The sequence below is a fragment of the Paramisgurnus dabryanus genome, chromosome 9 (assembly GCF_030506205.2).
Source record: "Paramisgurnus dabryanus chromosome 9, PD_genome_1.1, whole genome shotgun sequence".
Classification (NCBI taxonomy): Eukaryota; Metazoa; Chordata; class Actinopteri; order Cypriniformes; family Cobitidae; genus Paramisgurnus; species Paramisgurnus dabryanus.
The window spans coordinates 27,630,676-27,652,405 of NC_133345.1; the positions used below are offsets into that span (position 1 = coordinate 27,630,676).

The 21,730-nt window shown below is 37.3% G+C and overlaps 1 protein-coding gene across 2 annotated transcripts; it reads right to left on the bottom strand.

The window, feature by feature from the left end:
- Positions 1-1,256: 1,256 nt before the first annotated feature.
- On the bottom strand, positions 1,257-21,706 carry vps9d1 (VPS9 domain containing 1). 2 transcript variants are annotated; one of them, XM_065283447.1, is made up of 16 exons: positions 21,589-21,706; positions 20,996-21,068; positions 20,252-20,449; positions 19,975-20,143; positions 18,991-19,102; positions 17,787-17,849; positions 16,929-16,981; positions 16,345-16,432; positions 16,181-16,266; positions 15,569-16,089; positions 15,111-15,240; positions 13,392-13,597; positions 13,168-13,252; positions 9,439-9,543; positions 5,078-5,190; positions 1,257-2,363 (listed from the first exon to the last, which is right to left on the bottom strand). In XM_065283447.1, the coding sequence occupies exons 1-15, from the start codon at positions 21,685-21,687 to the stop codon at positions 5,079-5,081; spliced, it is 2,100 nt and encodes a 699-aa protein (XP_065139519.1). In that variant the 5' UTR covers positions 21,688-21,706; the 3' UTR covers positions 1,257-2,363; position 5,078. The 2 variants fall into 2 exon arrangements, with proteins under 2 accessions (XP_065139519.1, XP_065139518.1); XM_065283446.1 differs by having other exon boundaries at positions 5,074-5,190.
- Positions 21,707-21,730: the final 24 nt, after the last annotated feature.

Sequence of the window (21,730 nt, forward strand, 5' to 3'; positions counted from 1 at the left end):
AAACAAAATATAATAAAAGTAAATAATGACTTAAGCTGTCCCTGACAAAATCTAATATACTTCATGTTTCACAGCAAAGTGTCACAAGATTTGGAACAGCACAAGGCCGTAAACGATCACAGAATCGCCGCTTTTAGTTTACTGCAAAGCTTGTCGCAGAATGTTATGGACCCTATGGGGGCCAATTCCAAAAACGCAGACATGAATCGAGGTGTTTATACAGAGGGACAAGACAAGTCGACTGGAAGGGAAAGAAAAGGCAGCGAAGACAAAGGATCGCACAGCGAAGCCATTAGACTAATCTTTACACACACAGAGGGTATTTTAGGACAAGAGTTAAGCCTGCTGATTCAGAGTGGCATGTTTTCTCCTTTAGCCCGGAAACGTTCAGAGCAATCCAGCCATCTGCCCATCAGGCCGCTCTACCACCCTTTGTGCAGTGGCTTGGCTTCTCATCCCTTGCGTTCTCAGGAACACCCAGATCTAAACTATAGCTACCCCGACCGGCCTTGTCAATCTAATTTATTTTTATTGCCATATCCACATTGAAGAACATTTTTATGACAAGTTTAAAATTAAAGTGGAAGCGAACAAATACGCTTCTTTAACTCTACAATAAAGGCTATGAGAGATAAAAAGTAGGTCAATGAAATATGCGTAATAGTCAATGGTATCTTGCATAAAACAATGACACATCAGTTTTATTAAAACATGGAAGCCTAACACAGTTCGATCATGTCTAGACCAGTGGTTCTCAAACTGGGGCGTGAGATGGTGCCGGGGGCCCACTTTTATGATTTTATAAAATACATGCATCATAAATTCTGTCTAATTTAACTTTAGTAGTAAACAAGATTAAATTATACAATGTTTTGATTAATTCAAGTTTAAAATTTAAGATTGTTTTGTGTTTTAACCCTTTCGGTACAAACTTTAAAATGTATCAGATTAATTTAATTTTTTATTTTTTTGCATAAATCTGTTAATTAACCTAAAACTACCAAATGTTTACAAAAATTCCAGGATTTTTACTTTTTAATTGCCAAGATCATAAGTGAACACACACAAAATAACAGATTTTCAATTTAAAAATATTTGTTAACTGGATTTTTTTTCTTCTTTCACAGTCTTGGGCATGTCAAAGATTAGCAAAAACATTTGCTTGCATGCATTTTTAGTTTTTGTGCAGCATCAGATTTATTTATTTTTTTAACCCCATTTTGCATTTACAATATAGAAGAAAGGGAAGCAGGGGAAAGGGTTAAAGAGTCTTTATTGTTTCATAATTACATGCCATGCACTTCTAAACCATGCCCACGTGCATTCTTCATCTCTTGAGAATTGATGTGATCCGAGACAAAGAACCCTGGGAAGGTTTAGTAAAAATACATGGTCGCCGTCTCTCAAGCACAAGAGACGATTTTGTTAACATTCAAGCTATTAATATTCCCACAACAAAACATATGGCAACAGCAGTATCTAAAACGATCTGCATTAAAACACAACATATAAATATATATTTATTTAGAGATATATTAATAAATTTGTACACAAACATTACAGATCTTATACCAAATCCCCTGAAATCAGAGATTGTGGATTTTATACTAAATCCCCTCACAGCACGAGGAGACTGATAGATGGTACAGCAGCATTAGTTTTTTGGATATTTTTTTCACATTGATTTCAGACTCCTTTCAGAGTGAAAAGGCATTTAAACATTTTAAAATTCTAAAATCTATTACTGTTGCTGAACAAGAATCATACACGAACATGATGCATATATGTATAGTGGTATATTGACTTGCAAGAGAATTGCACAGCTCAGGCTACAAAAAAAGGCAATATTTCAATAATTTTGGACTAACAAGCGCAACTTTTCCTCCAAAAGCTAAAATTCTGAGCTAAAACAACATCAATGGCAATTTGCTTATGGTTCTTGTCATAAATAGGTTACAGAATGCCAAATGCCAGTAGTGCTTTAGTGCTCCTTAATTCATAAAATTCACTATATGAAATGCTCGGACAAATATAAAAATCACCAAGACTGGTATATAAAAAGCAGGATACTGGAATTCATTTCGAATAACAAAGCAAAGTCCCTTTATAACATCTGCCTCATTTCATTACAAATAAATGAGATTTTGTCACACAGATCTCATTTCTAATCACATTCTCATGAATTCGCACGGTGGTGCCCGTAATGCATTGAAACGCGTGCGACCTTCGGCTTCCCGAGCGCGAGAGCAGCATCCGAAGAAGATTTTACTTGGGATTAAACAGGCTGTGCAGAGGAGATCTCTGTGGTCAGCATCTCCTGAGCACCGTCAAAACAAGATAAGACCTTACCGCTGGCTGGACACCTAGAACCGGAAAACAAATGGTTCTAATTAATAAGAAGAATGTAAGCCAGCCAGCTACTTTAGTTTCTGTGTAACAGACAATACTGTTAAAGTGTGACTAAAAAGCATCGTCAGTCAAAAAGTTTTGTTTGACATTTTGGCATGTATAACAGTCTCCATTGGGTAATCTAATTAAGACTTAAGCCACCGTAGGCTATCATTATTTCAGTAACTCGACCTCAAATTGAAACTTTGCCTTTCTCAAGTTTAGTTCAAAGTTCAGTAAGGTCAATGTAATCAATCCATGAAGGTAAGAGAGCAGCAAATTGGATGTTATTCAAAAGTACCACCCAGTAACTCCCTCTCCTATTGTTTCATTTAAGAACCTCTGTGATGAATGGATGATAGGACTTAAGCGGATGGCAGCAGGAGTGTGTCTTAATGTGAGGCACGCTAGTATAAGCCAAGGGTTTTTAAACTTTCTGATGCCAAGGACCCCAAATAAGACAAACATTTTGTGAGGGATTGCCTACTTAAAATATATATATGAAGAGTTTGGTTCCAAAACGCAATAAATGGGATTTAAAAAAAAAACAATTAGTTACCGACAAAGTCCGTATTAAAAAGCAAATTCTTAATTTTATGCAAAATCCGATATCCGTCGTGTTATTCTGCCATCTTTTCTCCCTTTTTTCCCCAAAACCCGACAAACGTCCTCCTCTGCAGAATGCAATAAATCCGCTCAAGAAATCACAGCGCACCATTCAACACGCATTGTAAACAACAATGGAGGAGCTTTGAATACACACAGAGTCCTAGTTTTCCTCATCTACTTTGTACTTCGTGATCAACAAACAAACAAAAACAAAATAGTAATTTTGATGGCATTGATAAACCTGTGGTGGTTTTCTGTGGCGAGGAAGAAACCTAAGCCATCAAAATTTAAATTTACGTGAGAGGCACTCGGGAGACGGAAAAATGCACCAAGCTTCAGTCATGCTAACAAAAAGAGAAATTTGATCAAGTTCAATCAGTTACATAATTCCCATGTTACTGGTTAAGCATTACGTTATTGGTGCAAAAGGTTGTGGGTTCGATCCCATGCATACAATGCATTACAAGGTATACCTTTAATCAGTATACCATTTACGCCAGGGGATCTTAAGAAAAACTTTCCATTATTTTAAGCGAAGAGGAAAAATCGCGCAGGACCAAAACATTTTACAGCTGATTGCTTTCAAAAAGTTCAGCGACGACGTCCTAAGGATGACAGCAGCAATGACAGTGTTATTAATATGACAAAGTGTTATATTAATGCCATTAATGTTTATTTTTTAATCAATGTATACCACTAGTTAACTAAATGAATATAACATGGCAAAGATGAATGCACATGTATATATATTGATTCAATAGATTTATAGCATTTTGAAAAAAAAAACTTGTCATGGATTTATTGCATTTTGCGTTTAAAATAATCAGTTTTTATAATAAATTGTTGAAAATCAAATCATGGATTAGAATTTATGTCATTATAACCTAAAGATGCTATGTGAAAGTTTGTAACAGAAAATAGTGGTTTTCATCACATTTTTACCCAAATTAGTCCAAATGGATTTTTGCCTTATGTTTAATGAATATATAATTGGCTACAGTAATGTTGGATGTATAAATATTAAGAGATACATCTTTTATTCAAATGTATTTGTAGAGCAGCAACTTTCATAATAAATCTTGAAATCCTGCCTTACAAACCCCAATAAGTGAAATAAAGGGGACTAGGGATGCACCGATACCACTTTTTTGGAATACGAGAACGAGTACTTGCCGATACCGATACAGAGTACTTAATAAAAAACATGATTTAAATTTACAGGTAACAGCTTTAGTCATATAATTTAACAAAAAAACAAGGCACTTGTTTTCCAGTTTGTTGTAAACTCTGCCTCTTTGGACAAGAGGCATTAACCCCTTACACGCCGCTCAAACATAGACATTTCTCAGACCGTGGTATCGATCCCTGGTATCGGGGGACTTTTAACGAGTACTTTAAAAAATGTGGTATCGAGGCCGATACCCGATACCAGTATCGGTATCGGTGCATCCCTAAAGGGGACTGCAAATAGATACACACTACATACAAAGAAAATATAAAAGGATTCTGGAATGTATATATAATAAAAATAATTGTAATAAAAAAATGTTGGTCCCCGGACCACAGTTTGAAAACCCCTGGTGTAAGCGACTGCTAAACAGGCGTCTTCTGGTAAGTTAAATGTTTGAAAAAAAAAATTGGATAATCACATCACGGGTTTTGATGTTAGAATGATTTGTGTTTACATTAATGCATGCAGCATATGCTTTTATCGACTTCTCACTGATAAAATGTATACCTTGTAATGCATTGTATGCATGGGATCGAACCCACAACCTTTTGCACTAATAACTTAATGCTCAACCAGTAACACAGGAATTATATAACTGATTGAACTTGATCAAATTTCTCTTTTCCTAGTTGGGAGTATGGCCAAGAAAAAACACCACCGTGTGATTAAAAATCCATACCCAACTGAAAGTTGAGGGAAAGTTCGACAACAAATGAATTACTTCTTTTAATGGATGCTGCTACAGGCTACCCATGTAGGCACTACATAGCACACTAGGTTTAGAAACAGAGCCACACGTGATGCACGGAACCTAAAGTATTAATCTGAAACTGTTACTGGCTCACCTGCCTCACGTAGGTTTGGTAGCCGGCGGTGGGGCTCCACCCAAAAGCAGTGACTCCACATAAGTCAGCGCACTCTGCATTGAAGTCAAGCAGTAACCCTCTTCTCCGATCAGATACCTGTAGACATAAACAAACATGACTGGGGATTCGTCTCACAAGGGAAAACAATACCACCCCCATAAAGGGTCAACTTCGAGTGAACTCATCTGCTAATGAGACCAAGACACGAAATCAAGCTGAACCCAAGAAAAAGAAGAGAGAAGAATGCAGTGAAAGAGTCAAAGATATAATAATACAATTCGGTTCAAAGGTTTGTTAGACACCTTTACACGGGGCTATGCTAATATATAAAGATCCTGTCTGACTGTGCCTCAGCAAGAAATAAAACCCTATCACAACTTTATTTTTTACGAGGAGAGGTCCGCACAGGCTTCCAAGCCACTGAGCAGCATAAACATCTAACGAGATTTTATTCGTATTTTTATTGACAGGGAAACCCAAACCAGAATATCGCAACATTCCCTGTTAAGTGCCAATCTAACCAGCCTGTAAAAATGTCTGGTTTTACACTGATAAACAGAGCTCAGGGCTGTGGTAGTTGTAGACACGCAAGGATACAGGGCAGGAGGGGTGGCACGAATACCCACAACGCCGCTCAGGAAACGGGTCGAAAGGTCGCCCTCACACGCTGAGATCTGGCGTTTCAAAATCCTTCAATGTTGCCATCAAAATTGGATTCACTTTACAAATAAGCACTTTGTTTGTTTTAAGTTTTTTTTATTAAAACAAGTTCAGACTGGAGGGGATTTTTCTTCTCGGTAGCCAAATAAAATATGTGTGAACAGAATCAGAGGGTGCGAAAGATGACACATTTTGATTATTGGCACAGGGCGCGGCTTGTACTGTCGATGCTTGATGGATGCCCCAATGGCTTGAATTAGCCAAATTAACATCAGGGCATGAGATGAAATTTGACAAGCCAGGTTTTTATTTTAACAGCTTGAAGCAAAATAAGCCAAAAGTTTGAGAGTCTAAGAGTGACTGAAGATGCCACTAGCAATTGCATTATATCAAACAGACTACAGTAAGTTTCTTTGAAAGTATTTACATTTCGTAAAGGGATAGTTCACCCCCCCCAAAAAAATGTCATTATTTACTCAGCCTCAACATTTGTGAGTTTCTTTTTATATTGAACACAAAAGAAGAATTTTGATAAATGATGGCAACTACACTGTTGATGGTACCCAGTGATTTCCATAGTAGGAAAAACATACAGTACATGACAGAAATTAAATTTGAGTAAACTATATCACATAAATCATAGAATGGACTTTATCAAAAATATTCAGTTTTGTTGATTGGCACCTCCACTATTGGCCAGTTTATTTTAAATAACATGTCTGGAAAGATATCTGATTGGTTACCCTGTATGTTAAATATCCCAAATGAAATTTTTTTGCTCCCATTACTCTAGAAAACTTCTTATATCAGATAGCAATTATTGTAAACTAGGGGCGTCATGATTGTACAAATCCTTGATTCGATTACATTTTCGATAAATCACGATTCGATTCTCGATTTTTACATTCTTTTTGAAAGCACAAAAAATGCTATGCCATTTTTAGACTAGACTTTTATGAAAAATATAATATCTGACATTGAACCCGGAGATGCCCTGCCATGTTAGTCATGCTGCCAGTGGAAAAATATGGTTCACGCATATACCTGATAAAACATAAATTCCTGTCAGATGAACATCTGTACTTTGCATCTTAACTCTTTCCCCGCCATTGACGAGATATCTCGTCAATTAAGAGAAAACGCTTCCCCGCCACTGACGAGATTTTCCGTCTTTCCGCAATACCGCTATTATCCACCAGGTGGCGCCCTTCCGCAACTTTTTAAAACGGGAAGTATTGCCCTATGGCAAGCTGCTGCATGTCCGTGTCTGTTTTAAAGATCGCTCTGAATGGGATCTCTATGAAAAGTCCGTCACAAATATGGAATTATTTTTGCTTTTTACTCAAAATATGGTGTTTTTGCAAAAACCTACCCATATTCAAAAGCTGATTGCAAAAGAACCACTAAAGGTAGGATGAAACGTTTTTTTTTGTTTGAAAGCAGAGGGTCTGTTCTTTCATTTGGTATATTGTATGTTTATTTATTTATTTAAAGAAAAACATTTTCTGGAAGGCATTAAACTTTGGTGAAAATCATGAAAAACGCTGGCGCTGGCTGGCAACTTTTTTTAAAAACGCTGGCGGTGAAAGAGTTAAAAATGTGTTTTTATTACTGTCAGATGAGATTGTGAGACTATACCCCAATAAGTCATGTTTAAATGTTGTGCACGCGCGTGCTGTTCTAAGATTCCCATGTAAAGAGCAGCTCACATGGTGTCTCCTGCATCTGCCATGCTATCTTTTAACTGGCTGTAGCTAGCTAAGTTAGAGGAGGTTGACTTGCAGCACTCAACAGGTGTTTTTTCCTCGCTTGGCAAGCCGACTGGAAGTGACATGGGGGCGTAGCATCAGCGATTCCGTTTTTTAATTCAAAGTTCGAAATCAAATCAAAATCGTGACACCCTTATTGTATACTTATGACAATGTGTACATGATAGTTGTCAAACTACTAATTTTTTTACATTATGCATTTGTGACCCTGAACCACAAAACCAAATTCAAATAGAGATTTATACATCATCTGAAAGCTGATTAAGTAAGTGTTAAAATAGGACAACATTTGGCCGAGATACAAATTACTGTAAATCTGAGGGAAAATAGAGAAAATATCCTTTAAAGTTGTCCAAATGAAATCTTTAGCAAACCACACCAATAAAGGTTTGATACATTTACAGTAGGAAATTTCCAAAATATCTTTATGGAATATGATCTTTACAATAATATCGTAATAATTTTTTGAATAAAAGAATATCATTTTGACCCATAATGTATTTTTGGCTTTTGCTACAAATATACCATGCTACTTAACTCTTTCACCGCCATTGACGAGATATCTCGTAAATTAAGAGAAAACGCTTCCCCGCCAATGACGAGATTTTCCGTCTTTCCACAATACCGCTATTATCCACCAGGTGGCGCCCTTCCGCAACTTTTTAAACCTGGAAGTATTGCCCTATGGCAAGCGGCTGCATGTCCGTGTCTGTTTTAACTCTTTCACCGCCAGCGTTTTAAAAAAAGTTGCCAGCCAGCGCCAGCGTTTTTCATGATTTTCACCAAAGTTTAAGGCCTTCCAGAAAATGTTCTTCTTTAAATAAATAAACATACAATATACCAAATGAAAGAACAGACCCTCTGCTTTCAAACAAAAAAAACCGTTTCATCCTACCTTTAGTGGTTCTTTTGCAATCAGCTTTTGAATATGGGTAGGTTTTTGCAAAAACACCATATTTTGAGTAAAAAGCAGAGATAATTCCATTTTTGTGACGGACTTTTCATAGAGATCCCATTTAAAACGCTGGCGGTGAAAGAGTTAAAACAGACACGGACATGCAGCAGCTTGCCATAGGGCAATACTTCCGGTTTTAAAAAGTTGCGGAAGGGCGCCACCTGGTGGATAATAGCGGTATTGCGGAAAGACGGAAAATCTCGTCATTGGCGGGGAAGCGTTTTCTCTTAATTGACGAGATATCTCGTCAATGGCGGGGAAAGAGTTAAAGATCGCTCTGAATGGGATCTCTATGAAAAGTCCGTCACAAACATTTAATTATCTCTGCTTTTTGCTCAAAATGTAGTGTTTTTGCAGAAACCTACCCATATTCAAAAGCTGATTACAAAAGAACCACTGAAGGTAGGATGAAACGTTTTTTTTTTTGAAAGCAGAGGGGCTGTTCTTTCATTTGGTATATTGTATGTTTATATATTTAAAGAAAAACATTTTCTGGAAGGCATTAAACTTTGGTGAAAATCATGAAAAACGCTGGTGCTGGCTGGCAACTTTTTTTTAAAACGCTGGCGGTGAAAGAGTTAAAGGGATAAGAAGGGAAAGGAAGATATTTTGAAAAATGTTTGTAACCAAACCGTTCGTGGACCCCATTCACTACTATAGTAGGAAAAAAGAATACTATGGATGTAAATGGGGTCCAGGTAAGGTTTGGTTACAACCATTTCTCAAAATTTCTTCCTTTGTGTTCATCAGAAAAAATAAATGTATACAGGTTTGTAACAAAATGAGAGTGAATAAATGAAAGAATTTTTATTTTTGGGTGAACTATCGCTTTAAGACTGTGCATTCAAGCTACAGATTTGCACCTGCATTCCCTGGGAATCAAACCAATGATTTTTTTGGCAAATATCAACATTCAATCTCAGTTAATATAGATGGATGTTAATGATGTTGAGGACGCACCCCTCATGAATAAACTCCTCCAGCGCAGCACATTCAGACACCAGCTGAGGCATTTCGCTCTTTAAAGCCACAAACGCCAGGATGGGCAGCAGGTCATCAGCACCTCTGAGAAAGAGAGAGAGACAGAAATTAGAAATCTTATAAACCAAGCAATTTATACACAGTTATCACAATTACTACACCCAGGTGGACCTTGATCTTGGACTTTAACCTAATATAAAAAACACAATCCAGCAAGGAATCAATGAATTGTACCAGTGCGTAACTTGATCTTGATTATTTAGCCAACGCATCACCAAAAAGTATCCAGGTAACCAAGTCACGCGACATAGTATGAGGTAGTACCTTTGTTTAATCATCCCCCAAAGATGTACTTTTCTTTGCTTCAAATTAATATGGCATCTGCCCTCACAAAAAGTGACAGATTACATTAATGGATCACGTAACAGCGAGTGCACTTGCGTGAGAAAGTAGCTGGGTGTCCCCTTTCCTGCGGGACACCCGATATGTTTCACACAGGTGAGAATAGTTCGGTATTTTATCACAATCCTCTCTGCTAATATAGGTTTATCAAAAATAAGACTCACGCAAACCAAAGGCGTGCTGGGGATGACACAGTCATCAGCTTGTTGAAGCCTGTTAAATGATGGCACAATCCGTGCAAATGCAAACCAGCCAAAATGTTTTCCTTGAAGCAGTGAGCGGTAAAATGACACATGGGAGACAGTATAGCAAAATATGCAAGCAAGTGCATAAAAGAGAGGATGCCTATGATGAAGACAAATATGCTCCCTTTGTGCAAGACAAAAGAATCAAACTAAGAAATACAATCACATCAACTGATCGCTATCGCTGTACAGAGGGGAAAAGCAATATGAATCCTGTGTGCAAATGCAATCCCGAAATGGAAAAAAAGAGACAATAGAACAGAGCAACCGAAAGAAATGGTGAGAATGGTTAAATTGTTCATGTTCACGCATGCATGAGAACATTCACATTTTCCTTCACAACCAAACACAAACTTTAAAGTAAAACAAAGACAATATGCGCTTGGCCTTGCAACCGGGGCGAAACCAGGGCAAGTCTCACGAAGCAACGCTTCTACTGGGATCCCTAATCATTTTTGAACCCAAGTTCAAGCAGGGAGCGGGAAACACCCAAATATATGAACCCACGCCATCAGATTCACCAATCAACCTTGCTCTGGCAAGAACCAACATGAGTGTTGGGGGTGGGCAGTATAACCAAAATCTTGCACAATAAGTATTTAATTTTATTGTTAGAGGACATCATTGTTGTTATTCTGCAAAAAAAAAACTATCAACTTTTTTAATTAGGTAATAGTGCTTTTAAATAAATAAAATTAGAGAAAAGTAAATTTCATTTTAAATCTCAACATAAAAACAAACTTTCTAAATATGATTGAATGAGTGACTTTTAAAAAGCAGTGTGTGACATCACATCAATTTAACATTTCAAAGTAAGAACCATTTCTATAATTACATGCCAAGTTGCGTCATAGCTTGCCAACCATAAACAACCTACAATTTCTCCACTAGATGAGTGGCAGGTTACGACGCGATAAAATCGCTTCTATTACAAATCAACACATCTGCAACACGGTATGCACTCTCAAATGCCAAACTATAGCATACTCTGAGTTTTCCTTTTCGTTGCCAATACAATCACATTACGTATGCCAGTCCCCACAGTAATACGCCTGCACAGTAAAGTCAAATAAGGTCTTATGGCCTATATTACTGAATGTACATGACACTGGGGACCAACGTATAAATGTGACCATTGCACAGGACAGCTGGAGATTGTTTGATGGGTTTGGCGGGGTGTGGCGAAAACAAGAGGTTACAGACATCATAACGGCCCCCGGTTTTTCCATTTACAAGATGCTGGCGTGTGCTTGTGCTTTTACTATCACAGTTGAGTGGGGTGGAAACATCTTAAATTTCCAACACAAAGTAAGTGAAGCTGACACGGAGGTCTCTGTGGGAGATTATGGAGCTGCTAGACAGGCCTAGCAGCACGCGATGAACAGATCCTCTCTGCCTCTGAGCCAAGTACAATCACTCTGATATACCTAAACTGAAGAAATCAACACACAAAAACCGTGTTTTTGCGGCAGGATGTAAGCTGGGATATCCACTCTAAATAAATGCTATTTTCAACCCAGTGCTCAGTCTTAAAGGAACACCTTTTGTGTGTTTAACTTTTTGGGATTTTAGCTTATTCATCATGTCCCCCATAGTTAGATATGTCCTAGTTAGATGCTGTAACTCAGTCTTATGCACCCACCACTAGCTTAGCACAAAGACTGGAAGTAAATGGCTCCAGCTAGCAAACTGCTCCCAATAAGTGACAATATAACACCAACATTTTCCATTTATATGTTGCAATTTTTTCTATAGTCACCGCGTGTACAAATAACAAGGTCATAGAGCCACGGCCATCTTTTAACCGTATACATACTGGGAACTGTATTCTCAGAAGGTGAAGCACTGCTACTTGGGCATATAAATGGGAAAATGTTGGCGTTATATTGTCATTGGGAGCAGTATGATAGCTGGAGCCATTTACTTCTAGTCTTTGTGCTAAGCTAGGCTAGCAGTGGGTTTGTCAGATAGAGTTACGGCACACATGGAAATGAAAAAGTTATGTATGGACTTATCTAATTCTGGGGGATATGGTGAATTAGCTAAAACCCCCAAAAGTTGGCATGTTCCTTTAAATTAAACTACCGTACTTAAACTCTGCAGACCCACCAGCTTGTCCAAAATGGCATCATTTATTTATTTATATTATCAATTTTTTATATTATCAATGATTTTCATAATGTTCAAACTGTTGATTTTTTTTTATTCTCAACAATTTAAGTTTGTACTGTTGGTTGCTTTTGAAACATTTGATAAAACTGAAAATTTAAATTAAAATGTAATGTAATTTCATTCTTTTTTACAAAGATAAATTACAAAATATGTTTGCAGTTACATATTAACGAGGTCATAGTCATGTATATTTAATAAAAATAAGTGTAACACAAAAATCTCTCTTGTTTTGTTGTGTAACCTTTGACTCACCTGTGTGCTACTTTAAGTTTTTCTGAAAAATTGTACTTTCACCCCTGCTTTCCCCTACTGTGCCACTATTCTCACAGTATTTATTTTCTAGATATTAAGTCACAAATGTGGCGATCATGATAAAAAAATAGCAAGATGATGTAACAGCCAAAAACACCTGCAAAAAACTAAATAAAAAAATCGGATGCAAGCTGGACAGACATCAATATATTGGTCAGTAGCTACTGTGATGCAAATGATCACCACTTCAAAACACATTCAAGGACATATCTCAATTTCTTGGAAAGAAAGATGCATCGTGTCAGCCAAAGTTTTGGTTGGAATAAATAGATCAATTACTTTGGAACTCAACTCTCACTGTCCCGCAGGAGTTTGACACACTGACCCCCTCTCAATGCGCATAAAAGCCAAAGTGTGTTCCAAAATCCAGACAGGGCGACCCACTTAGAAAGAAAGTTAGCCCTGGGCACCCTGCAGGGATGAGGCGGTCGAGACGCAACCCCTTGTCACGCTTTGGCCCCTGTGGTGTCTGATGAAGTCTGACACAGGATCAGCACATACGCAGGAGGTCATTTTAAAGTCTGAACTTGAACAAACTTTTTATAAAAACAGAGCAAAATATGATGTTTATACTCACATTGCTGCCGATCTATGTGCAAGGTCACTTTCTTGAAGTAGGTGATACTCTTCTGCACAGGCGCAGATAATTCGTAAGGTGCGAACTGCAAAGAAACAAGTTATTTAAACAAAAACATAGCATAACATTTGTGACCTGTGAACAAAGCATCTTTGTACATAAAGCACTGCAATAACAAACAAAAAGCGTCTCTGATAACACGTCAAGTAAATTAGATGGCTTACCTATACATTCCAGTTTTTTCTGAGGACAACAGTCTCTACATACAAGTTTCAACTCATGCACAGCCGTTTCATATGGGTAGGAGCCAGGCAGCACAGCTGGATCTCTGGGGAACAATTTGGATGCTATACCAACATCACCAGGTGAAACATTGCGATGAAGACGCATGCTGCTCTCAACAGTCATCTCCCGTTCCCTATGCACTTGTCTAACAAAGAAATCATAATAACGTATATAAAACAAATATATAAAACCAAATCAAGACTTTTTTAAGATGTCAAATAAATCTTTGATGTCCCCAAAGTACGCATTAAGTTTTAGCTCAAAATACCATATAGATAATTTATTATAGCATGTTAAAATTGCCACTTTTGTAGGTGTGAGCAAAAATTTGCAGTTTTAAAATGAGCTGATCTCTGCACTAAATGACAGTGCCCTGGTTGGATAGGTCAGATAAAGGGGCAGTATTATCCCCTTCTGACCTCACAAGGGGAGACAAATTGATGTGACCTATTTTTTTCACATGCTTGCAGAGAATTGTTTACAAAAACTGTTCATTTCACATTTTCTAGGTTGATAGAAGCACTGGGGACCCAAATATAGCACTTAAACAGAAAAAAAGTCAGATTTTCTCCTTTAGAACAGTTGTACATAACTCAGCTAAAGTCATTTTTTGTGATTTACGGTTTCTACATAAAATCATTTTATATAAACAATGCAAATAACATTCAAATTTGATGCACCAAATTTCATTAGATTATAAGACTTTATCCTCGATTTTAGTGACAGGGTCACATACGCATTGAATGCCACCTATTCAATGAATATGCTACAACTAATATCATGTATAAAATGCTTTGGAAAGCAGTTGTAAAAGAAGTGATGGCTGTAAAAAAACATCCCAAAACTGAGAAACATTTCTATAATTCAAAGTTATGACTGCTGCTTTTAGTTTAAGAGTGCCATCTACTGCTCAGTGTGTGAATGCATATAATCATAACCCTCGAATATCTACCATTAAATTCAACAATTTAATTAAAAGCTAGCTTGGAACAAATGTCTATTCAGACAATCTAAAACCAGTGGTTATGTAAAGTCATACCCATTTAAAAGATGACATACGCCATTACCTTGCCACCAAAACTTTGCAGCAAATAAAACCATGACTCGAATGCAATATGAATATACATGCACACAAATATTAAAAGGTCACGTTCTTTCTGATCCTATTTTTTAAACCCTAGTAGTGTGTAATGTTGCTATAAAAGCATAAATAATACCTGTAAAATGATAAAGCTCAAAGTTCACTGCCAGGCGATATATATTTTCTTTAACAGGATTCGCCTTTCAAAGCCTACAGAGAACGGCCGGTTTGGACTACAGTCCTTTACTTCCTGCTTAGTTTTTTGACTAACCTCCACCCACAGGAATACGTCAGTCACCAGCTAAGCTAACGGCAAGCTAAGCTGCTATCGAATCACAACACACTAAACAAACTACACAATCAGAACTCCATATGTATTTCTGAAGGAGGGACTTCATAGAACAAGGAAGACATCAGCCCATTTTGAGGACAGTGAAAACAGATAAATAAATTGTGTGAAAAATACCACGTTTTTTTACACGCGAAACATAAACATGTTTTATTGCGCACTGTAAATACAATCAAAGCAAAAACACAGAAAGAACGGGACCTTTAATAAGAACTGATGTGACAGTACCTGAAAAGTGCAAACAGAGGGTGCCAAATGGGGGTGAAGAAGACTTCCTCTATACTCGCCACACAATGGTCCTTTGAAGTTGCAGTGTTGAGACATTCAAATGAAAGAAGACATAAAGACAACAGGCGATCTGTTTCACACACAGATAAATCCATTAACATATTGAACATTAGTAATCTAGTATATCATAAAAGGACTCTTTTGACAAACGTGATGAGTTAAGGCATAGAGATGCCAGTGATGGCGCAAGATACACGCATGATAAAACCATATAAATCCCAACTGCATATGACAAGGGATTCTATGAATGCTAAAATCACATTACATAAACCATCTAGAGTCTCACCTATAGAAAGCAGCAAATCACAACAGCCCAGAACAAACAAGACATTGTGTATATACAGTAACTGCAGCCAGTGTTTCTACAGCAATGCAATAAAACTCAAACATAAAATTACCAATGGCATTGTGGATATCCTTGACTATGGATTTTAGATGTTCTTTCAGAGCACGCTCCTCAAGATCTTGAACATGAGACTCTATGTCCAGCTGCGAGTCAAAGGTCACATCAGGGTCCATGTCATCACAGCTGTGAGAAGGAACCCAGTCCAGCTGAGTAAGAAACTGCTCCAGATCCTCAAAAGAGTTTTCCCGATCCGTGGGAACTTGAGATGGGTTGTACTCAAGCTCCGTCTCTGACTTCGTGTCATTTGCGTTGAGATCATGGGACGGGGAAAGGGAGATGGAGGCGTCGGATAAGCTGTGTGTTAGAGCAGATTTAAGTGGGCTCGGTTGCTGCTGTGGGGACAACGATCTGTCGGAGAGAAGCAAGCTCTGGGCACTTTGTGAAGGTTTTAAATGTAGTGAGCGACCAGGCATTGGGCTTAGAGGAACACGCTGATTCACAATGGGGTACAGTCGGTTATACACGCTGTATTGAAGTTTTTTCAGTAGTTGCATGACTGGGTGATCTGGGCAGCTGTGACCAGTAAAGAAAGGAGTGACTTGATAAGAGATTAAAAAGTTTTTAATGCACATTTTTGAATGCACAGACCGATACAAAAACTTACCCAAGAAGACAGCTGATAAGACCTGAAACAAGTGTTGGATCATTCGGGCTCTTTTTCAATCTAGCTTTCCAAACTTTGGGCCATTCCTAAAAATGAAGCAATAAAGAATGATACTGATGCAAGAAAAAACGAAGCCCAAATGGTTACAGTGGTAACATACTCACATTATCCTGCTCGTATTCAAGCACACTTGCATATAAAACTCTCTGCTCTTCTTCCTCGGGCGTCATTATGTTACAGTTTGCAAATCGCCTGGAGGCAGAAACACAGCTTTAATTGAGCACATACTTTCTTACTGATCATATGAACCAAAGTTATAGATGTTAAATTTATCCTTACTATGCACAGACCATTGCATAAGCAATGGAGCTAGTTAATTTAGTTTGAAATATTTTAAATATTGATTTTTTTTCTTATAAAATTGCATCAATTGCCCTCAGAAGACCTTTATTAAGACATTGGAGACGTGTGGATTACTTCTGTGAAGGATGGATGGACTTTTTTGGGCTTCAAATCAGAAGCACCATTTACTACCATTAATAAAGCTTGAAACAGCCAGGACATTTTATAATATAAGTTCGATTGTGAAAGCCTGGATGTGTAAAAACAGCAGTTTTATTGACCGTTGACTTCTTATATAACTGCTTAAAAATGTCACATACAACACAAATGACAACTATGAAATATTCAGCATGACACTATGAATAAGCAACTAACTTATGCATTTGGCATAAGACCTAAAACTTACCTGTTTGCTTCTTCCTGAAGGCGAAGTCTCCTCTCCTCCATTTTTCTTTGAAGCTGTTAACATTTAGGAAAACTCCTCGTGGTCTGAAAAGTTCTCATTTTACTCAAATAAAGAATAAATAACATATGCAATAGTTTCTCAAAATCCACATTCCCCCCAAAAAAGTCCACATTCTACTAGAATTTAATAGGGGTAGTGCATTAAACCTACATAAATAACGAACCATGATTGATAAATGACCCATGACTGATAAATCAACCATGATTGATAAATGAACCATAAAACTATAAAAGCATAAATAATTTGCTTTGCATAGAAAGTACCAAAGGTCAGATTTGGTGACGTTCCTAATTTTTTCCTAAAGATTTTCACTCTTTTCTTTCAAGACAGTCCTGACCTAAAATGTATCTCAAAGGTGAAACATTGAACCCAGATTCTCAAAATAAACTTCCGAACCCTTTGCTGAATTTACATACTTATGTAACATCTTTCACAGTCACAGGACATATTGATAAAGTTATTGATGTTAAGCAAAAACCAAGTTTACGAAAACAATCCAGTTACAAATCACAAGGACATCAAAGAGGCTGTTTACGTCATGCATTTTGGTCGATTGGATCACAAGTGGATGACGTTAAATACAGGTGTAAATGTATGAAACGTTTTGAGCATATCCACTTTCGACCACATTTAGAGGTAGTCAAAAATACCATGTGTAAACAGCCTCAAACTAATATTTTTCATTCCTGACCTGATCAGATAGATTTACATAGATTTTACGAATCAACTTCCGAAACTTGAAAACTGATTTTTTTAGGAGAGGCACTGGAAACCTCATCATAAGGTGGTGAAGGATACAGCATCTTGTCTGGCTTTGGCAATGATCAGATTCTCCATCATCTGTCTTTGGAGTGAGAGGGTCTGTATTAAAGGAAAATTAAGCAAGTTATAATTTCAGTTTAAGCTTAACATCAATTAGCTGGAAGAAAAAAAAATGTAAAAAAGCAACAACTGAATTTTGTCTAATAATGAACTTGAATAAAGAAACACACAGTTTTTATGGCAGACATTTTATCTACTTCATGTACAGGCTTAATTATGATATAATGAACTCAGGACTTTTTTGGTATGCATTTTGCAAATATCCATCCAAAAATAATATATTTTGGGCTTTAAACGTTGCACTTTAAAAACCCATAAAGCAACTTTATTTAATTTCATATGAAGATTCATTTCAACATCCTATTCAGCTGTAACGGCACCCTGCGAGCTCTCAGCGTTTCTGAAAATCAAACTTGGTCTGAATCAACGAGTCACTCGTTTTCTTTATGTTTTAATTTTATATCCAACAACAACAATAATAATGTTTAGGTCACTAGTTACCATTCACGTCGCGTTAAACTAACACGTAACGTTTGAACTTATACCTTCCAAAATGTCTTGAGTTTTTTCCATAATCTGAGATCCACTGGCGTTTCTCTGCGTCTCCGGATCATTCTCGAAAACTGAACAACAAACAATGTTCGCGTCCCAACTAAAAAAAAGTGTGTCCAAAACCGAAGCTCCACCAAATTACAAGCGCTTACCATATATTTAAATGCAACGTTGCTCATTAAAAAAGCGATTGTGGAACTAAATAAAATATTATTTGTGTGAATCTAATATCGATTCCGACTAAATTCCACATGAACAACAGCTGTCCCTTTGGAACAGCGTGTAAACTTGAGTGAATCGCGCAAAGCCATTTAAAACGAGAGGTGTGGCGTCAATAGTGTTCTGCGCATGCGTACAATTAGGTACGCTAGCATGGATCGTTCGACGTTGCAGGACTGCGCAGACCGCTTTGCGTATGACATTGAAGTACCGCGAGAGTGGTTCTACAGCTGCACAGATCACTCAATCTCACGATGCTTTGATGTCATATGTCGCATGAAGTCCGACACACCTTAAATTAATCCTATTAGGGCTGAAGGAGGGAACTGTCAGCATGTAAATTTGGTAAATGCATTTTAATAAGTGTATTTTCCACAACTTTGTCTCCCATTTGCTTTTTATGACTTACCAATGAGGTCTTTTGAGTGGCCTGACCAGGAGTAAGTCTTGCCAGCCGTGCTTCATAGTTAGCCTTAAGTTTCTGATTTAAACGGGATGCCTCCTCAATAGGTGTTAATTCCCTGTCACACACATGTAAGTATAAAACTGAGCTATGCATTTTATTTATGCATGTGACAAACGCTTTTATCAAAAACATTTCTTTTTACACAAAATCCAGGTGTGTTTCCTGGGAAATTCACCCATGGCCTTGTTATGCCAGTGCAAGGCTCTTCCAACTGAGTTCCAGGAACAGTGTACAATCTTATGGTTAACATTTTGGACAGTAGGACTAGCTCTTAAATAGAGCTGTAGAGATTAACATATAGTACAATTGACGTCATTCACATGGATGCAGAACAGATTCACTCATTATCTCAGAACTGATAGCCTTGAAAGATCAATTGTTTGGGTTAGTGGAAGTGAATGTAACAAACTGTTGTTAAACATGATGTGTCATGTGAAGCATCAAAGAAAACAAATGACAGTGATTAAAAACCAACCTTTAAAACTGTATGTGCCCTAATGCTTTATTTGAAATATTAACATATCATTTCTTTTTCTGATCCCTATCTGAAATTGCAACATTCACATAACTCTGTTAACATATAGACCTAATGTCTGAAACAGAGCGGCATGTTTTAAGTGCTTCTGGGTCGATTACAAAATGGATCAATAAGTAAACACAAAAAAAAGTCAAAAAACAGAAATAACTCTAATGCGACATTAACATTTATGAAATACATTTATCTGTTTTATATTTTCACTTTGATTTATATATTGTTTTGGCTTGTTATCTGGCATTTCCCTTTGTATGAAACAGTGTCTTTTAGGGTCAATGAGAGGCCAGCTTTGAACCCTATAATCAATTTATTATCAGACTCTTCACTCATCATTACATAGAGTTCATCTGCATTCTGTATACAAACAACTGTTATGAAACTCATTGACTCACTTTCTGTTGTCTTGTGAAACCACCATCTGAAACTTCTGGAAGACTTCAGGGGGCAGAAAGGGGGAGCCCATCTCTCCCTCTGAAAGGACCCTACGGTGTCTGGTGGGTTGAAGGTTGGCCTGCTGTTTACTTTGAGTCTCAGAAACCACTGCTGCCTCATTTACTGCTTCTACAGAAAAATTTGTTTCAAATATCCATGCAGTACATTGAGACTGATACCAGTTTTATAAAAATGTGTCACCGTTTTAACCTAAAATATAAAAACATTATGGCTCACCTGTCATTTGTGAATCATTTTTGACATTAATGGCTGGACCGGTGGTCTTTTTGAGAGATGACAGTGGGTTTGGTGTGGAGTAGGATGCTGGTGCTGACAATTCATCCCTTCTATCTAAGCATGATTTGACTCTTTCTAAACATTGCTCTGCCAGTTTAACCATCTTCTCCACTTCCACTGACACCATCTCACTCTCCTCTGATAGAAGATACACATAAAAATAAGTTACTTTGAATAGTTATTACCTTTTCAACACAACAATAGCTTTGCAGGTAGAATCCTATCATGTCTAATGAATCTGGCAGTTAAAACACCTGCAAAGGTAATCACGTGCCAATGTGATAAGATGTAGTCTAATCTAAATAGGAGTTTAAAGAATCATTTAATGTAATCTTTTCTTCAAGAGATATATGTGTGATCATGTATTATCATGTGTTTAACGTACTAATTGCATCTTCAGTTAATTAAATTTACCGTAGTATTATGAAGGGCCTTTTAAGTGAACAAGAGCAGATATACAAACTAGAAGATCATCATGACTAAGCCAAAATACAAAGCCTAAGGCATAAGCACATATAAGATCGCTTCCTTAAAACTCTTCTTAAAAGCAAGAAGCTTCATCACACATAACAACAACTTAAAGGAAGTGAAATTTATTGTGAAGTAATCAGTCTGAAAAAGCTGAAAACACTGGGTCAAGTGTATCAATGACTTCACAAAATAAAGGTGTGAGGTCACACTTACGTTTGATTTCTGCATCCTCGAGCAAAGCATGCGAGATGTAGTTAATACTTCTCAAGTATTCACAGTATGCCTCCTATATGGTTAAAACATAAGTGAGTGAGGGGCAGAAATATTTTGTTGAACACAGTGCCAGACATTTATAGTCTTTGCTGGGTTCCCAGTGAACTGCTTGGGCATTTCTTGAAATGACACATCCACCTCCCATTGGTGAAGAATGACAGGATGATTTAAATTATTTTTTCTAATTCTAACACAAACGTACACCAAGCACAACAGAAAAATCTTTAACCACAATCTCAAATTTCAGGTGATAATGACAAACGTTAGATTTAGTTAATATCAAAGAGTCAACAGTGCATGTCAGTGCTGATAAGATTTTATGAACTGATACTAGTGTTTATTTACTTTTACTGGAATACATTTTGGATGAAGTTCGCGTTTGGGGCGTAATCGACTTGTTCTGGAGTACAAGGAAAACATTGCGGTTCTCAGGATCCATCAGCAGATAAATGACATCCATCTCGCGTACAGTTATTGGCTTTGGGTCATGTCTCTACCAAACAAAGAGGGGTTAAAGATTCAAATGTTTGTACCTTGTGTTTGTTGCCGGTATCCAGCTGAATGGCCACTTTGACAAGTCTCATAGCATTTTGCAGTGGTCTCTGAAAACTGTCACTCTGAGAGGCGGCCATCCTTCCAAAACAATGAGGGAGTCTGTCCGCAACAACACGACAG